This window comes from Alligator sinensis, unplaced genomic scaffold (genome assembly GCF_000455745.1).
Source record: "Alligator sinensis unplaced genomic scaffold, ASM45574v1 scaffold1420_1, whole genome shotgun sequence".
Classification (NCBI taxonomy): Eukaryota; Metazoa; Chordata; order Crocodylia; family Alligatoridae; genus Alligator; species Alligator sinensis.
The window spans coordinates 520,818-539,371 of record NW_005842613.1 but is presented as its reverse complement, the minus strand read 5'-3'; the positions used below and the strand labels follow the sequence as shown (position 1 = coordinate 539,371).

The 18,554-nt window shown below is 49.0% G+C and overlaps 1 protein-coding gene and 1 long non-coding RNA gene across 3 annotated transcripts in view; one reads left to right on the top strand and one right to left on the bottom strand.

Annotated features, from left to right (window-relative positions):
• Positions 1–10,666, top strand: part of SRRM3 (serine/arginine repetitive matrix 3) — a 79,689-nt gene extending 69,023 nt beyond the window's left edge. The window contains exons 11-15 of the mRNA XM_025214976.1: positions 3,917–4,260; positions 4,852–5,079; positions 6,069–6,206; positions 7,940–8,029; positions 10,073–10,666. Of these exons, the coding sequence (XP_025070761.1) occupies positions 3,917–4,260; positions 4,852–5,079; positions 6,069–6,206; positions 7,940–8,029; positions 10,073–10,283 (1,011 nt within the window). The 3' untranslated portion in view covers positions 10,284–10,666. The remainder of the gene's footprint in view (positions 1–3,916; positions 4,261–4,851; positions 5,080–6,068; positions 6,207–7,939; positions 8,030–10,072) is intronic.
• Positions 10,667–10,836: 170 nt separating this feature from the next.
• LOC112551831 overlaps positions 10,837–18,554 on the bottom strand; it is a 34,500-nt gene continuing 26,782 nt past the window's right edge. For both annotated transcript variants that reach the window (XR_003096136.1, XR_003096135.1), the window contains exon 4: positions 10,837–11,396. This is a non-coding gene — a long non-coding RNA (uncharacterized LOC112551831). The remainder of the gene's footprint in view (positions 11,397–18,554) is intronic.

The following is an 18,554-nucleotide window of genomic DNA, read 5'->3' as shown; positions in this document are numbered from 1 at the left end:
TGTAGGAAAGCCTTGGGCTGCCAATTCCTTGCCTGCATCTACCCTGTGGGTAAATGGAGGAATCAGCCTATAGAGCTGGCAATCAGGCCCCTTTTCTGACAGCCATATTCACCATTGGAAAAGCTGGAGAAAACCTTCAACACTGCTTCAGTTGATGGTACCAGCTTTTTCCATCTAGGGTTCTAGCTACAGCGACTGCCACAAGTGGCAATGGACTCATCTCTCCAAGTGCAATCTCTATCCTTCAGACCAAGATTACCCTGATCAAGCCAAATGGTGATCTATGCTTGGAAATAAAAGTCAGGATTTCTCTAATATGACATGCTGTTATCAAGACTGAGGCGTATCGTCAAAACTGTGTGGGATTCTAGGGCTGGAATAGCAGGAAGATAAAATATTGATCAAGCACAGAGCTGAGTGATATTTTTGGCCTTTTTTTGTTTGGCTTTCAGGGGTGGTTAATTTTGGTAGAAGTTTGGTGACATGAAAATCTTTAGCAATCCATCTTGGTTTTGCTAAATGAGAAAAACATCAACAACAAAATGGAAAAGTCAAAGCATTTCAGTTTTTCAATCCAAAATGGCTTTTGATTATGGATTTTCCTTCACTTCTACTTAAAAAAAAACCCTCTACAAACCTTTAAAAAACACTGGAGCAAAAAATAAATGCCCTGTTTGATCCATAACAGTTTCTTAACGTTTTGGTTCACTGAAAATTTTTTTTTAAGTATTGGTTCAGGTGAAACCCAAATTAGTTTTTTAGATTTATTGTTTTGTAAATGACCGAACTGAAAGGTCAGCTGTTGGTATTCCTCCATCCAGGACAGGCAGAAGGCAGGTCAGGGCAGCACCATGGAGACTAACTGATTCAGAGTGGCATGACCTTTCATAGGCAACAACCTACTTCATCAGGCTAAGAATGGTCCATTGCTGGCATCTGATGAAGAAGGTTGTTGCCTATGAAAACCACTCCCTCTCTGAACCAGTTAGTCTCTAAGGTACCACCCTCCCCCACCTACCTGACTTCAGATTAACAAAGCTAACTGTCTATTGAGGATTAGCACAGACAGATTGGGATCCTAGGGCTGGAACAGCAAGAAGTATATTGCAGGGTAGACTAGACTGGCAGGGAGCTCTGCAGATAAGATGAAGACACATAGGTGTGATGGACTTATACTTTTATTCTTGTCAGCGCTTCTCCTGCGCAGCAAAGCTCAGGGTAAGCACTGCTCTGAACTGCATGGAAGTATGCAAAGCCACATTGGTAAGAATGAAAGCCAGAGGCGTAAAGAAACCAATTGCATCAATGGGTGTTTGCAGGTGGCACTGTTAAAACAGGGAGGGAAGAGTGGGGCTGAGGGAAGCATGGACTTAGAACCCTTTATAGTACCCAGCTTAGTACACCCAAGTCATATCCATGTACCCCCATAGCACCTAGCTTATAATAGCTTGCAGGGTTTCTGGAGACTTTCATTCTCATAGGGCCTGAAGTTAAAAGTTCATTGATGTCAATAGAAATCTTTTTTTGACATCAGTGGACACTGGATTGGGCCTATGCTATGCTCTGGCTCCCAGAATACCTTGAAGCAATACCAGCATGATTTCAAGACACATCCATGTAAAGCAGATGTTTGGGGGATTTAACCAAGATCCACCTACCTGATCTCCATAGCAGTTTCCTGTTCTTCACAGCTCATGATAAGAAAAGACCCATTGCTAAGTTTGCATTATACAGATAGCTGGAGAGTAAACTGGAAACCCAGGAGTCAGCCTTCTCCCAGTAGGTAGCATGAGCATGAGGGAAAAAGCATGACAATTAAGGCAGGAGCAGGGCATTCTTGTTTTCACATCCCCATTCATCTAGCAGCTCATTGTGACTGAGACACTTGACTGCTCTGTGCCTTGGTTTCCCCACCAAAGGGGTTTTGGGGATATGACGTCAGTCATGTTCACCCAGTGTTACAAGGTCCCCATAGGCAAGGGATCTGGTTGGGGAAGGATTCCAAGAACAGCATAGCTTCACATGAGAAACACAGGTACCATGTATTGCTTGGTTTTTATTTAAAGGGATACAGTGGGCTGACCATGCTGCCCTCAGCCTGGCTGAGCTATCAGTTATCACTGAGAAGCAGGTTGTTGTTTTCAGGGTTGGTCTTTACCCTGCTGTCGAGAACAGTTGAAATGAAACAAAAAGGCCCCTCCAGCCTTTCCAAACAACATCCATGGCCCTTTCTCTCACTTAGATTGGTCTAGGCTCAGTGAAAAAATGGTTCCCCACAGCCTCCATTCCTGTTAGCCCTTCTGTTGTACCAAGAGGCCTCCAAAGTTAGTGCTTTGTGTGCAAATATGTGTATATTTCATATCAGGCAACATCAGCTCCATGCAACATGGGATCCAGGCCGACCTGCAGATTCACACCATGTCATAGTAGAGTCAATGTACAATTGTGTTGCTTTCTCATAGGCCTCTCTGGTGCTATCTGGGCCTTTGTATATACTCCATTGGAAGAAAAAAAATGCCTTGCTGGTAGCACTGTCCCCCAGTCCTGCACCAAACCACACCAGGATATTTCATTGCTTTACATGAAAACAGCCTATAAAAATTGTTCCTGGCAATTCCTCATGGGCTTTTGCTCTACCTGCCAGGCCGCTATTAATACCCAGATAGTTGGGCATCAGGGGATTTGTGCAGGTGCTAATGACATTGGGTTTAATTTTTTTTTTTTAAAGAAAAGTCATCCAAAAAAAATGCTCACCCCCTGAAAGTGTTTTCCCAATAATGCAGAGCTGATGCATATGCAATTCCACCTAGAGTTGGTTTCTCATATGATTGATGTTTCCGAGGCCTAGGAGAAGTGAGTTGTTTCGTTTTATTTCTCTTTTCTCTCTCTTTCTCTCTTTCTCTCTCTCTCTCTCTCTCTCTATCTCTCTTTCTCTCTCTCTTTCTCTCTTGCATTTTTGTGAATCTAATGATGCACTTATATTGCCCCGCTTTTCCCTTCTCTTCATACCTTACCTACTAAAGGAGGAAATGCCACTTTTTTGGTAAGTGGATGTTAACCAAGAGGGACTTAAAAAAAACAGAATTTAACGGAAAAAAAAAAAGAAACAGAAAGCAAGAGTCATTGTAGAGCGCTGATGTGAGCTCAGCAGTGCCCTGCAGGGTCACAGATAAAAAAAACAGTATCCCAGGAAGAGTTCAGAAACATTCGTTTATTTCAGTAACGATGACATTTGTGGAGTTTTCTTTTTTTTTAAATGTTTTTTCTTCCTCCTTTTTGTTTTTATACTTTGTTTCCCCTGTCCCTTCTGTGACTTCCCCACCTCTACCCTGCCCCTCACCATATCTCTGTGCTGTCTTCCTCACTCCCTGTTTTGTTTCCAACCCAAATCCAGATGTATATATGTATATACTAACATGCCTCTATACATATATATGCATATACATGGAAGAACCTCCACTCCATTCCTACCCCACTCAGACCCGTCTCCTCTGACTTCCTGGTTCATTTCAGTTAACTCTTTCCTGTTATGTCCAATTTATTTTCCCCTTCTTGCCACCCTCCTTGGTTTTCTTAGTTTGTTTGGATTTTTACACCAATTTGATTTCCTTTATTTATTTAGTTCATTCCCTCTGTTCCAGATGCGTTTTCGTTCGAACTCTCCCTTCCCTCCTTATGACTTTGTTTCTGGATTTCCTTTGCGTTTTGCATGCGGAGATTTGCATGAGCTGCATTGAGGTCAAAAGGCTGAGCAGGAGAGGAAGATTCAGAGTAGAGTCTGTGTAGCCTGCCTTATGCAATGTGCGTTGACGTTGTGAATTGCATCTCTGGCTTGGGGTTTCCCTTTAAAGACTTCTCCCCCCTTCTTTCTTCTCTTCTTTCCTTCCCCATCCCCCTTTTTCTTTCTTCCTGTCAGAGGCTGGACTCCGCATCCCCTTCTTCAAGGGCTCATGTCAAGACTGAGTTGCTGTCGCCTCGCTCCAAGAGTAGCAGACATGGCGCCAGGAGCCCCAGGTCAATGTCACCAGAGAAAGGAGGCCGATGCTCTGGAGTGGACAAGCATTCTCACCGCCGGCGCTCCCGCTCCACCTCAATGCACAAACACAAGGGCCGGAGCAAGGCCAAGCCCTCAGCCCAGAAGGAGTCACCCCGATCACTCAGTAACACAGGCTACAGTAGTGATTCGGAGGGATCAGCCTGCTCCCATCCCTACCACATGATGCCAGGGGTGGAGAAGAACCATGGGGCTCATGCAAAAAAGTAAGAGCTGGTGCCAGGCACTCCAGGGTCCCCACCTTGGCAGCACCAGAGGCTGCAGAGCAAAGGGCAGAGCTCCTCTAGTGGCTAGAGAGGAAATAATCTGTTTCTGACCCCAAGAACTGAATAGTAGGCTTATTCCCTGGAGCAGTTCCCATCCACAGGTCCTTATTCTATCTAATGTAACTGTCAAAGGCTCTATTAGTCACCTAAATGTCTAAGACTCCTTTAAATTCTACTTAAACTTGGCCTCAGATTTATCTTGTGGCAGTGAGATTTGCAGGTTAGATATACATGGTGTATGCCTTGGAAGCAGACTTAGCCATTCTCGTACAGAGTAAAAGGATCTTTAATCCTTTCATTAAGTACAGTGTAAGGGTGCTGAACATTTATGGCCCGGGTTCTTGATGTTCCTGGATGCCCACACTCAAGGAATGTGGTTGGAGGTGGGATGATGGTTGCCCACTGCCTTGGAAATACAGTGTTAGCAATTGCTGGAGGAGAATTCTGGTTTTCAGAGAGTTAATCTTTATGCCATGCTGTGGTGTGCTGTGATAACATTGTGATTGGCGGTTTGATTGATTGGTCTTCCAGGGTGAAGGAGAGACACCATCGTGGCAGGCCAAACAGCAGCTCAGAGTCACCTATCAAGCATTCCAGGCACAACTCAGAGAGAAAGAAGAGCGTGTCCCGGAGCACGGGCCACCGGAGCAGTTCCTGGAGCTCCAGCGGGTCCTTATCCAAATCCCGGTCCAGATCCCGGGAGAAGAGAGCAGCACGGAGCAGGACTCGGTCTCCTTCACAGAAAAAAACTGCAAGCAGGTAGCGTACCTGCAACATGTGTCCCCTGAGACAGGATTGTATGGGTGGGGGGACATTTGTACCGAGACATGTGGCCACTGTTATACACAATGTCAGCACGCCACATGGGTACATGGGACACTACTATGTCAACACACACAAGGGCTTCAATAAACCATAGATGTGTATTCAGCATACATGGTGTCCTTGCCATGGGCACCAGCATTTGGATTAGCTCAGATATAGCCCCTATGCACCAAGCTTTTCCGTCAGAAGAAGCCTGAGTAAATAAATGCATCTTGTAACATGACCAGATCAAATCAGTCTGACCAAGGTGGGGGGAACCAGGGCCAACATCAGGGGCTCTTCCTTACAAATATCCCTTCCATTCTCTACACATGCTAATCTAGGGGTTGTCAGCTTCACTGTCCTGACTGGCCTCAGGGACTGGAGAAAGGCAGGTGACTCAAGCAGTCCCAAGGCAGCCTCTGGAGCAGATGGGGCTGACCACAGTGGGAGCCCCATGTTCTGCACTGTCTGGGGGTTTCTGAGCAGTCATCAGGGATGGCCCCACACAGAGCAGGCTACCCTCATCATAGTTGATGGCAACTGATGTCCGATCTACAGGTACTGATGTACACATGTGTACGAGCCATGGTGGGAACTAGTAGGTCTTTTCCATCTCTATTTTGTCTCACATGGATGCCAGTACCATGTATGGGTCCTCTCAGAGGGTTTTACAAGCCTACTGCTGCCTCTGGGCTACTGGAGCTGTTCCCCTACCTCAATGGTATCTATGTGTGCTTTTAGCTGGGACATTCCAAGTTCAGCTCTCACAAGTGACTTACCTACCTGTCACCACATGCACACGTGTACGTGTGGACTTACAGCCAGAATCATGCCCATGGCCTCAAATTTGTGCACAGGATACATGTCCAGACATCTAGCAGACATGCATGTGTGCCAACACACACGTAGGTACAACTAACATATATGTGATTTTGATTCAGAGAGAAAGACAGTGAGCCCCGAATACGCCACAGTGATACTGATCCCACCCGACCCCGGCGCCGCTCCAGAAGTTATTCCCCCATCAGGAAGAGGAGACGTGACTCCCCCAGCTTCATGGAGCCCAGAAGAATTACAAGGTAGATATCAGAGTGCAGGGCTTCAGCCCTAGGCTCACAAGTTTTAGTCACTTACTGACAACTTGCAGGCCCCTCAGAGTTCTTCTCCAAAGCCCTCTTTGCTTCTCTGCAAAGCCAGATGTTGATAGACAGACAGATAGATAGCCAGACAGATAGGCAGACTGCTAACAGTATTACTAGTTCAGTTCTTCCAATCTGTAAAAGGAAATATGCAATTATTTGAGGTGTAATTCTGTGTCAAAGGGGAGAAAAAGCCAGCTGTGTTTCTCCCTCTGCTCTCCAAATGCAAACCTGGTGCACACAGTCAATGCCCATGAAGCCCCTTTAGGCTGATCAGAAAGTATTTGCAGGTTTAGGGTGACAAGACAAGTGAAATACAGTTACACTAAGATGGAAGCAATGTGGTAACCCTGTGGCATGTGGACACCATTGAAAACTATGGTCATGGAGTTATAACTTGCCTTACCAGTACTGTGATGCCTGCATGCATAATGCATGTTACAAGTATGAAGTAAATGATGTGCCCTATTGATACTGCACCTTACAGGGTTCATGTGACCTTTTCCTTCACAGGTGTACTTAAGCCATTGGCTCTCGAGGCTGCCAGGCAGATCTATGTTTATTTTTTCCCATGGTGGAAAGCTACCGAAGGGGGCTGATTCCTTATTCTGGGTTGCTACAGAACCAGTGAAGCCTGGCTGTGAGAATCTATGGGTTGATGCAGCTCAGGATAAAAGACGTGTCTTGTTCCTCCGGGACCTTGGATGCTTCAACGTCCGAGATCCCTTTTGTCCTTGAGCTCTGGATGCTGTATCAGCATCAGCCACTGGGGGGCATGCGGGCAGGGCATTGACCCTGGCTTCCCTTTCCCGGACTGACAGCAATGGGCACCAGCTCGTTCTCTCATCATAGTCACTGATGTAAACACTAGGCCACTTTGACTCAGGCTTCAGCCTCAGCCAGAACACTATTTCTAGAACCTGAGGGATGTTTGGAGGTCTCCCTGTTTTAAGGGAAAGACAATGAGGGGATCAACAGAGCCAGCCCAGACAGGAATGTGTTGGACCCACAGCAGTAGCGATGCCAGCTCCAATGTCATACTGCCAGTCTTCAAAATGGCAACACCAGTCTTGTAACACTTCCTTTCCTTAAGCCCCTGCTCCTGGAGTCCTGTGATTACATGAGAATTTCAGCTTTCATTGCTTAATAAAAAAAAATAATGGGAAAAAGCTTGAAAATGGGACCCCTGACAGATGAACACTAAAAAGTCAAAGCAACGAATCTCAGCATTTATTAGCTGTAAAAACTATGTGTTTTTAAACCACTCTTGTGATTTTTATAAGACCTGAGTCATGATTCCTGAATGGTTGGGCTGGCAATGCCATGTGGCAGCGAATGGAGGGAGACGTCCAGCTTTGGGCCGAAGTACAGAGACGGAGGCTGGTCCAGTATTCGTGCAAGCAAGGAGAGGAGACGTTGGGTCAATGCCTGCTCTGCCTGACCCCTCTGTGCCTCAGTTCCCATCTGTAAACACAGGGCTCGCAAAGGGGTGGGGAAGTTAAAAGCCTTCAAAACGGTGAGGTGCAGTAAGGGGGGGCCATGTATGTGATGCCTGCAAGAGTAATGATTCAGGGCATTGCTGGGCCCTGGGATGCCAGGGGCCTTTGCCCAACCATTTTCTGTCCCCTCTGATGCCGATACCGATGCAACTCTCCTTTTCCATTCTGTCTCAGGGTTCCTCTCAGAGAGCATCGCTGCAGGCCTGGTTACTCTGGTAACCCCCCCCTCGCCAGGACCCCACTGTGTCTCCTTGAATGCACTGCGTGAGGCCTTCCAGGCTAAGCTGTGTCTGTGCCGTTTGTCTGTCTCCGTCCGTCCCACTAACCCCACTCACTGAGGCTTGCAAGGGTCCCAAAGGAGCAGGGTGGGGAGGAAGGGTCTCTTTGAGGCAGCTGGTGGCTATAAGAGGTCAGCACAGGTTTTGGTTGCATCTGCTCTATTGCCACATCCATTCTAATTCACTGCCCCAAAGGGAGAAACTGCCTTTCTGAGGGGTCCTGGGATTTACCAAGCTGCAGGGAACTGAATGGACAGTGTCCTGGTTCTCTCCCACCCACCCCCAGTCTGAAGCCGCACTCCAAGGGCCATGTCATCCATTACACTAAGGATGTGTTAACTGCACTTAACATGAGTTTCCCCATATTCAAGTAGTAAAACATGTGCTAAGCATGATCGCTTTATGGCAAAGTTAAGACTGTGAGAAGAGTATCTCCAGATCATGTTAAGTGACACGCATTCAGATGTCGTCGGACCGGACTGGTCCCCCAGGCGTCCATTCAAGTTGTAAGTGACAGTAGCAAGCAGAAGGGCTGATTCTCACAGCCCCCCACTGCTTTACAACCAGCATGCCCCAATGGGATCATGGCACCACAGCCCAGCAGGGGCCTGATCCTGCTTTTTGTCCTCACCGAGGAGGCTGTGCTGCTGGGGCTGGGACTGACAATCAGTGAGCTGTGCATGTTAGATCATAATACACATTACTGTGCAGCTGCCCATAACAAGGCGTAACTTTAATACTGCACAAATTTAAGCTGTACTAAGTGCCCCATGTGGCAAGCCCCAAGTCTAGTGCAGGGCCCAGGGTAGAAAGATATGTTGAATGGGGCAGAATGCCAAGAGGGCTGTACAGAGGAGTGTGCAGAAGACTGTGAGCTGAGCTGGGGTGGGGTTGCCCACACTGGAGGACATGGGAGACCTACAGAGAGTATGCAGAGGCTCCTGGAGTGGCAGGATGAGGAAGGGTGTGTTGGAGGGCTGTAGGGGAGGCTTGGGAGGACTCACTGAGAGAAATGGTTCAGAGGGATGGCATGGAGGCCCAGGACTGAACCTGCCTGGGGATTCCTGGTAGGGTATGGAGGACCATGGGACACTGCAGGAGGTGCATAGGAGATTTATGAAGGAGATGGTGGAGATCCATGAGGGAGATGTGGAGGTTTGTGGGACCCAGGGACAGGGCTGGGAAGGGTGCAAGAGGAGAGAACCAGGGTCTGTTGAATGGGAGGTCCAGTCCAACAGGACCCCTTTGCTTTCTCATCATCCTCTGTTCTAGGCTTGCCTGTTGCTCCCTCCTTCCCACATCTCTCTTTCCTCCATGGAGCCTCCTTAGGACTTCCTCTGTCCCTGCAGTATGTGGCATACTGACTTGGGGCCAGAGACTTCACCCACTGACCCTCCATATGCCCCTCTTTCCATCTGGGGCTGGCAGGAACAGACCAAAATGGATTCATGCCATCCTCTCCTGGATGTTCAGCTCAGCCTCCCCAGGGCATCTGCCCAGACCTCTCCTGCCACTAATCCCTAACTTCTCTCTTTCACAGCTTTAACTCTTTGGTGTCTGGACAAGACAAAAGCCACATTAACCTTCTTACGCTCTGTTGTTGTTGCTGCCTAATCCAGGACTAACCCCTGGGGGTGATGGCTTGGGCACTGCATGGGTTGCTGGTTGGCTGGAGCTGAGCACAAGCCATGGGGATAATGCCTGAATCTGTCCATGAATGGGCTCCACAGGTTGCATTCAGGGCCTCTGCAATCAAGGCCACAGCATTCTGGTCCAAATCCAAATTCTCCCTGGGGGGAGGAGAGTTCCAGCCCCGTGACCATGGTCCAGAGACATTTGGACCCAGACCTGAATCAGAACTTGCCCATCATTCTTGTGGCAGTGTGAGCCCAGGGCTCAGCAGTTCTGACCTGAGCTCCTTTCCCTTCTGCCCAGCTTTTCCCCATGTGCTCAAGCCAGAGCCCAGCACCAAATCAGCCTGCCCAGCACCCACTGCCCCACACTGACTCTCTTTTCATTTCCTCTGCAGTGCTCGCAAGCGTCCAATCCCCTACTACAGACCCAGCCCTTCCTCTTCCAGCTCCCTGAGCAGCTACTCATACAGCCGGAGCCGGAGTAGGAGCTATGACAGCTACAGCCCCAGCCGCAGCCGGACTCGCAGTCCTCCAAGCCGCTCCCGGAGCCAGAGCCGGAGCCCTAGCTACACCAGCCACAGCAGCTCAGAGAGCGCTGGGTTCTGAGCCAGCCAGGGCAGGAGCGGCCCACTGGAACCATCACCACCACCCACACACAGCTGCACGCCCCCTCCCTCCGTCCCATCTCCTCCCATCCCGCCCACCCCACTCTTTGGCCTGGGCCACCCAGGCTGCAGCCAACACCAGCCTCTGCACCCACCCTGCATCCTGGCCCAGAGGGAGCCAGCTGTGGCATGGTGAGACCTAGGGGAGCCAGGAGCTGTGGCTTCTGGGAAGGAGGGCAAGGAGCAACCAAGGCAGCTGCTAAAAGATGGACCTCAAGTGTGGAGGGAGGGGGACCAGACTCCTGCCTGACAGTGGCAGTCCCCTATCATTGCCCTCCAGGAAGGCATCTATGAGAAGGTGCAGCAGGCCAAGAGGATGTGCTTCCCAGGGGGGACCCTGGCAACTGGGCAGACAAGACCCCCACCAGCTACTGGGGTGGGGTGAAGCAGACTCCAAAACTTGGATTTTGGAAGGGGGTGGGGGTGGGGGGTGTCTTCTCATTTCTACAAGCAAACACCAGGGTGGGGGAGGGGAGGGGCAGAATCAGGGCAGGCAGAGCAAGGGAACAAAGCGCTTAACAGAGACCATGGACTGGATCCCTGAGAGGGAGGGAGCCTTCCTGAACAAAGGAGCTTGCAGAAGCGTGGAAGGTTTGGTTTGGGCTGCATCTATTTATTTTGCTCAAGCCTGTCAGAGACATTCGTGCTTTATTTCCTTTATTTTTTTGAGCACAATTATATAATGGGGGGGATTCATTAAGGGGAGGGGGAGGGGCAGGGGTGGGAAGAAGTGGGGTTGGGGGGGATCAGCGTGAGGTGTCAGGGGACACTCAGAGGGATTGATGAAATCTGGATAAGAGAACCAGATCTCACTGGATGCTGGCACAGAAGAGGATTTGCTGCTTCCATGTACAATCACTGGCTGATCTGGACTGTCTTCATTCACATGGAGATGGCCGACTCTAGGGGAGGAGACACAAAGCAGAGGTGTCCCCCATCTCCCAGCACCGTACAGCTCCCAGTGCACTCAGAGCCTCAGATGAACAAAGATGTCCTCCACCATGAAAGCATCCAGCAAGGGGTGTCCGTGCTATCAGCCAGCCTGTGATAACTCCTGTGGGAGGAAAGATGTATGGATGACTTTCAGTGTCCTCCACGCAATTAGTGATGTCAAGTCTTTCCAGATGTGTTTGGAAGGCCCCAGCTGTGCAAGTAAATGCTGCTATCTCATAGGTTCATGGCTTGACCCAAGGAATCCCAGACGTCCAGCACAAGATCTGGTCAATAGGGTAAAGAACCTGTCATTGTAAACTGTCACCAGGAGGATGACCCATTCACGGCACATTGAGTTGTGACAGCTCCTTTGTACATTGCACCCAAAAAAAGCAGCACTTTGCCTGTGGACATCCCCTCTCCAGCAAAAGAGTGTCCTCACTCCAGGAGTGGCCCGGTAGACCTTCCAGGAGTCATGGTCTTAGGGCACAAACATCACACTTTGGATGACAGTGATGAGACACTACTGATGAGGGACTCATGCAAGGGTGGGTTCTCCAACATAGCCAGTTATCTCTGAGGCAGGAGGTTTGGGAGATTAACAGAGGTTAATCATTCCTCTCTCATTCCTGGTGCTGCTTCCATGGGATTGCCTTCTCCATCTGGAGGGTTTTTATGCCTTGGAAAGAACAAAACCGGTGCTGCAGTGCACTTTTCACTGCCCAGGTGGAGCTTGGTCTTAGAGAACATCTACACTCTAAGAGGGAGATGTTGCATGGAGGTGAGCTGTTATCCCAAGGTGTGAACAGGACTGGTTGGAAAACCAGAATTCCAGTTTGCAAGAAAATTTGAGGTTAGAAAGCAAAGCTTTTTTTAAAATTCCCAAATAAATTAAACCAACAGCGACATCCCAGTCTAGTCAGTAGTAAAGTAAGGAGAGGACACATCTGGGAGACCTGGGGTCGAGCCTGTGGTCTGAATCTAGCAGAGCTGAGGACTTGAATCCACATCTCAAGCCTGGCAGTAAACCTGGTCTGATATCTGTTGGCTTTGACCATGTTTCATCCTCAGGCTGAGAAACTTTCCCCTCAAAAATTCATTGAATCCAACATGTTTGCACAGAACGTTTCAGGTTCAATAAACTGACATTTATCCAACCAAAGAGCATTTTATCAAAAAAATCCCAAACAGTAAGAGAACAGTTATTCACTCACCTAGGTGGTTCCAGTGATTGAAGTAGGTGTGTAAGGACTAGATTGACCTTGGAGAAGGAGAGCAATAGTCACTCCCTCCTGATTGCTCTTTTTCTGTGACTCATGACCCATGACTCTTTGCACTTATGGTTGCCCAGTAGCCCAGCTTCAATAGAAGGAATGTGAGAACCCCACCCAGCCCAGAGCCTGGTGGTGAGACACCCTCTTGGAAAGCGGCCACGCTGGGTGAGGCAGGGCTAAGAATCCAGATCTCCAACTTCCTAGGCAATTCTCTTACTGCTAGGCAGCTGGGCACCTCTGCCATTGTTCGGGGGGCTCTGTGCTTCATGCTGAAGCAGGTGGTGTTGTCAGGAGTTCTGGGTCAGGTAGGCACCTCCCTCCTGAGCAGCTAGGTGGTCTGAATCTCATGAGAATCCCTTAGATCTCTGCATTGGCTGCATGGAAGCTGAGCTGCCTCTGCCTGTGGATCTGGATCACCCTCCTGGGACCTGGAACTGCAATTTTAGGCACTGCCACATCTAAATGGAGGCACCTACAAAGTCAATGCAGAGCCGTCCCCTTATGCTCACCAGTGTGAGATGAGGGTCGTCTCTGGCCCTTAGCATCATGGTGAAAGATTGTGGAACCATTATGGAACCCCGCTGGGGACAAGGCAGATGAAAAGCTATTAGCCTACAAGGGAGTTATCAAACCCATGTCATCGACTGATGTGCTTTAGAGGGGCATTTGAATTGTTGGGAGCCAGAGGAGAAAGTGTGTAGACTATTGTTTTGGGCTGATGGAGCCAGTTGGACAGGGTTTAGTTGTGAGTCCTGTCCTGCCTCTATCCCTGCCCTGCTGACAGTGGTAGGTCACTGACCATCTCTGTGCCTCAGCTTCCCTTTGTCTTCCCTCTTTGGATTGCAAGCTGTGTACAGCAGGGGTGTCAAACATGGCCTGCCAGGCTACTGACAGGCCACTGGAAGTTGGCCTGGAAGTTGGCCACTGGAAGATGGATGGCATGAAGGCGAGTAAGGGCTGACAGTCCTGGTCACCTTCTGGTCGCTTCAGCCATCACTGCCACTGTGACTACAGATCCTCATCTACTGGCTTTGCTACCACCACTGCTGCCACACTGGATGATAGGCTGGACTTGCCACCATTGTGTGCTCCATGCTGGACCTGGAGCTGCCATCCCAGCATAAAACATGTCAGGAGCAACTACTCCAACTCTGGCATGGGTCTTGCAGCAGGAGCAGGAGCCACCCTGTTTCCCAGGCTGAACCTGACCCACAAGCAATGCCCGTTGTACAGACCTGGCCCAGGGCAGAAGGTGAGTTTGATACCCCTGGTGAATGGCAAAGAGTTTGGTCACTCGTTGTCCATATGGGAGGCCAGTGCCTGTAGATTCTCTCTTAATGCTGGTAACAACAAACACCCTCCAGCTTTAAGAGAAGGAGGCCAAAATCCTGAGGTGACTATAGGAATGCTGATTGCTTTGAGCTCTGCCTTCATATGCTGCTTGTACAGGCCCACCGTTACTAAAGTCAGAGCTTTTATGGCTGACATGTAACCACTCTCCCCCAGCAGGAACCTCTCCAGGATCTCTTCTTCTGAGGTCAAGTGCCATGTCATTAAGCCTCTCCCATCTTTTTTCCTCAGCCTGTTGCCTAGGGCCTAGAGAGCAGTATAGCTCACAAGTCCTAAAGGTGGGCCTAAGTAACACTCCTGTATTGGATGACATTGTCTTTGTCCAAGGTTCAGAAGAATGCCTAAGGCTTTTTTTCAGATCGTAAAGCAGGCCAGTGTCCTCACTCCTATTTTACACTTGGGGAAACTGAGACACAGAGTAGGGTGGTGACTTGTCCAAGATCACCCAGGAGACCAGTGGTAGTGCCAGGAGGGGAACCTAAATGCCAATTTAGTGGTCAGTTTCCTCAAATGCAGTGCTTCCCTCTGCCCAGTGGCCCCAGTGTGTGTGTGCAGAGCACTGCTCAAGCAAGGACTTTGTGCTTTGCAAGTGACTGCTGTGCTTGCCCACGCACTCTAGTCTAAATCACCTAACACACCAGGGGCTTCTAAGGTACAGATCCTAACACAGGCTACATGGAGGACCTGCATGCTTCAATGTGTATGCCATTGTGTGTGCTCACTAGGATGCGACCACTGAAGGGAAGGAGGGGGAAGTGCTAAAAAGAAAGCAGCAGCGTAAGTTATGAATTCTTTGGCCAGAAAGATGCTCCCCTGGTTTTCATGGCTAGTGTGGAACAGGCCTGACCAGATTAAATCCAATTCCATGGCTAGTTCCTATCTAGCCTGGGATGTGGTTCTTAAAACCCAGTTAAACCTAGTTGATAATGCCAAGGAAACTGTGTTTATGAATTCTTCTAGCAGATGTGGTTGTGCTCCTTGTAGTGTGAAGAGGTGTACACTTTAGACCCGAGGAAATAGAAGCGGAGAAGGTCTAGATTAGAACCTGGGTGTCAGACAACTGAGGTGTAGCTGGTCCCCATCAAGCCTGCACTGGCTGCCAAGACAGGGCTAGCCAGCACCAAGGCCCTCAGCCATTGAAAGGGAAGCTAGACCTGGATTTCAGAGCCACTGAGCACCTCCATGAAAACCTGTCCCAACGAGGCAGCACAAAACACACAGCCTTGCACCACCTGGTACCTCTCAGGGCAGGGATGGCCCCCTGTAAGATAGAGCAAGCTACAGGCTTTGGGCTCATCTGGAGCTAGCTGTGCCCAGCATTGGTAGGCAGCCCTTGCAGTCTCTGTAGTATTTCTTCAGTATTTCTTCTTAAGAGCACAGGCCACTCTCTAGACATGCTTTTGTGTTCCCTAGCAGCTCACTCTACTGCAGTGGCCCAGCTCCTGGCTCAGCATACAAGCCTGGTCCCAAACCAGGCCCTCAGCTCTCAATCCCTTTCAATACAGGAAGCAAATGGAGCCAGAATTTGAATTCCAGGTCCAAAGTCTCTACACAGCCCTTGTCCCAGATTGGGTCTGAAGTGGGAAGGGAAACCAGTTTTGGTTTCAGACCCTTGAGGAACCAGCAGACTCCATGAGATTTCCACCATGTAGCACCACAATTTCCAGAGATTTCAGAGCTGTCCAGTCCAAACTTTCCTCTTGGCATTTAGGCCTTCAACCCCAGCTGAGGCCTGAAGCAGAAACGTTGTGCCCCTCTGACTAGGCTTTCTGCCCCAGGCCCCTGTTTGGATGCATCCCTGCTTGATTTTCATTCTGCAAAGTGAACTCACCACTGAAGACTCTTGCTGATAAAGCTGCTGCTGCACCTGAAAATAATTGCATCAGCCAATCAAGGAGCAGCTGCAGCAGGATGACATGCTGCCTGGATGATGTCTTGAATTTTAAAAGGCTTAGGGAGGACACCCCATGGAGGAAGCTACATGTGCAGTAGAAGGCAGTGAGGAAGAGGGACTGGGGTAGGGGAAAAAGCTTTATCTCCATCATCTTGATGCAAAGCTTTATTTCCGTGGTCCTTAACAAATGGTTCAGGCAGGGGCTCTGAGACTGTGTCTCAGAGCTCCTCACTCCCCCGCATGACAGTGTCTGGTTGTTGTTTTAGTTTAATCTGCATAAGCCACACGTTTTCTGCCTCACTGAAAAGATGATGCAGATGAGCCTCCCATGGCAGAGGAAGCAGTTAGGGGGATTAAGCCGTTGCCCACAAATAAAAGCTTGGGCTTTGTCATTCGCTTTCAGCGTTGATTTCCAGCCTGCTCGGATGGCTCAGGGGATTGGTGAGAGCCAGTTGTCTCTCTGATTCCAGCTCAGGTCAGCAGTTCAGTGACCTCTGTAGTTTAATGGCTGTGGTGTGACGAGCTGGAGGTCTTGGAGCTGCTCCATGTTGCATTTTGCAGAGTGGGAGTCTCGGTCAAGCAGTAGAAATTCACGTGATGGTCAGAGCCCTCTAGGTGCTGCTATCGCTTCATAGTCACAGCTACCGCACCTTAACTTTCCATTGTGACAGGCTCTTATCCATCAAGCAAAGCTGTTTGCTTAAGCATTTCAAAATCTGCTGGCAGAGAAACATCATCTTGGCCTGATTCACAAGTTAGTGGAGTCTCTCAGGTTACAGAGGGTAGAATTTGGCCCACTTGTACTAGAATATAAGCTGCCCTGTAGGCTTTGCTTGATCTGTAAGACTATTTTCTTGCCAAAATTGTGATGTTTCTGAGTGTGTGGATAGGCAAAGGATTGAAATTAAAGCGATAAGTGAACTACAGTCACTGAAACAAATGGTTCAGATACAGGGAGGCTGCCTTCTGGACATACATTGTGGCTGGGTGTAGACCACTCAGATGGGCAGTCTCACTAGACAGGAATAGAGGATTTGCTCACCCAACCCACAGTCTCTCCACCCCATATGTCAGTCCATACTCTGGCTGTGCTCCTGAACAGTCTGTTCAGTGGACTTCCAGAAGAAAGACTGGGAGTGGCATCTGCTTTCATGAAATCAGAATGACTCCTGAAGGCTGCACGCCTCAGAGCTGGGCTCAGCCCCCTCCCCTCAGCAGAGTCTGAATGCGGCATTTAGTTTCAGGCCAAATGCAGGAAACTTACTCTTCAGTTAACCATTCTTCCCTAGATAAGGTAGGGTATCCTGGGTCCTTGCTCCCTGGTGCTAACCCTTGCAAAATCCTGGCTTCCCATTGCTGCTGTGTGCAGCACAAGGGGAGGGGAGGGGAGGGGAGGGAATGAGCTCATTATTATTCCAGTCTGGTGGTACTGAGCTGGAGAGGAGCTAAACCAATTGCCCAGAAAGACAAGCAATTAGAAATGGGCTTAACAGGTAAGGAGGAGAAATGATTTTCTTTCCCACAAGCTTGGTTTGTCCCACCATATTAGTTTGAAATGTCTGGACAGCCCAGTGTAAGGAACAGTCTGCAGTGGTCCATTGCTGGGGTGATGTGATGCTGCCAGACCTGAACAGTCTGTTGCTCAGTTGTAAACTCATCACCGCGTGCAGCCTGCTTGGGAGACGCCAATTCCAGGCATCGCTCAAGCACTGGTGACATCTGACTCCAAAGCTTTTAGCAGAGGTTTGGGTGACTTCCAGGATGCAGTGCTTTTGTCAAGCCAGTCACCAGATGCAGGCTGTGACATAATTACACCCATACATTCTGGCATACAAGCAAGGAGCAAAGGCACCCTTAGGTGAGGCAGTAACAGCAGCCGGCCTGGGGCATTACACAGCTGTCTGATACATGATGGTAATCTGCACCATTCCTGTCCAATCCTCCGTGGTGCTAAGCGGCTCTCAGCATGACACACACCCTTTTGTAACGTGCCCTGATGCTCTGGAGCCCCATGCAAAGAGTCATTGGTTATTTCTGTAGGGTTCTCTCACCAAGCTAAGATGCTTGACTGGTGGGTGGGTGGGTGGGTGGTTTTGAGGGAAATCTGTCCTAGATGGGTACCTAATCTAAGTCGCTGCTGGACTGCAGCGATATAAAGCTGTTACCCTTGATTATGTGCTTCCCCATGCCTGAAAGAACTTCTTCTGATCAAGATCATGCTACAGCAACTTCTCCTTGGGCAGTAGAAAGTGGCTGAAAAGTCTCATGACACCACACAGACTGTTCTTGATGCAGGCATAATGATAAAAAGTAGGGCATAGTGAACACTTAGCTTCCAGGATGAGACTTTCAAAGCAAATGATAGGGACCTACGGAAGTCCTGGAGACAAGATTTTTGCTAATTAAATCTGCTGCACATTGCAGCTCCTTAGTCTGCTTTGCAAAACCTCAGCCCTTAGCTTTACTCCCTGTGACTTTTTTCCAAATGGTTCCATAGTCCTGCCATGTGTACATGAAAAGAGTTAATACATCAGTCTCTCACGCTGGGGCGCACACACAAATATCTGCATGACACACTATAAAAGACTTGCTAAGAGCCTGGCCATGAAACCTAGCTAGATTTTGAGCACCCTGAAGTCCGAAGTATTTTGATCTTTGTTTTGGCTAAAGCAGTTTTTAAAAAAAATAATTGCAAAATGATGGTTCTTGATTCATATTTCAACCCTTACATCCCCCCCCTCCCCCCCCAACCCCCCCCCCC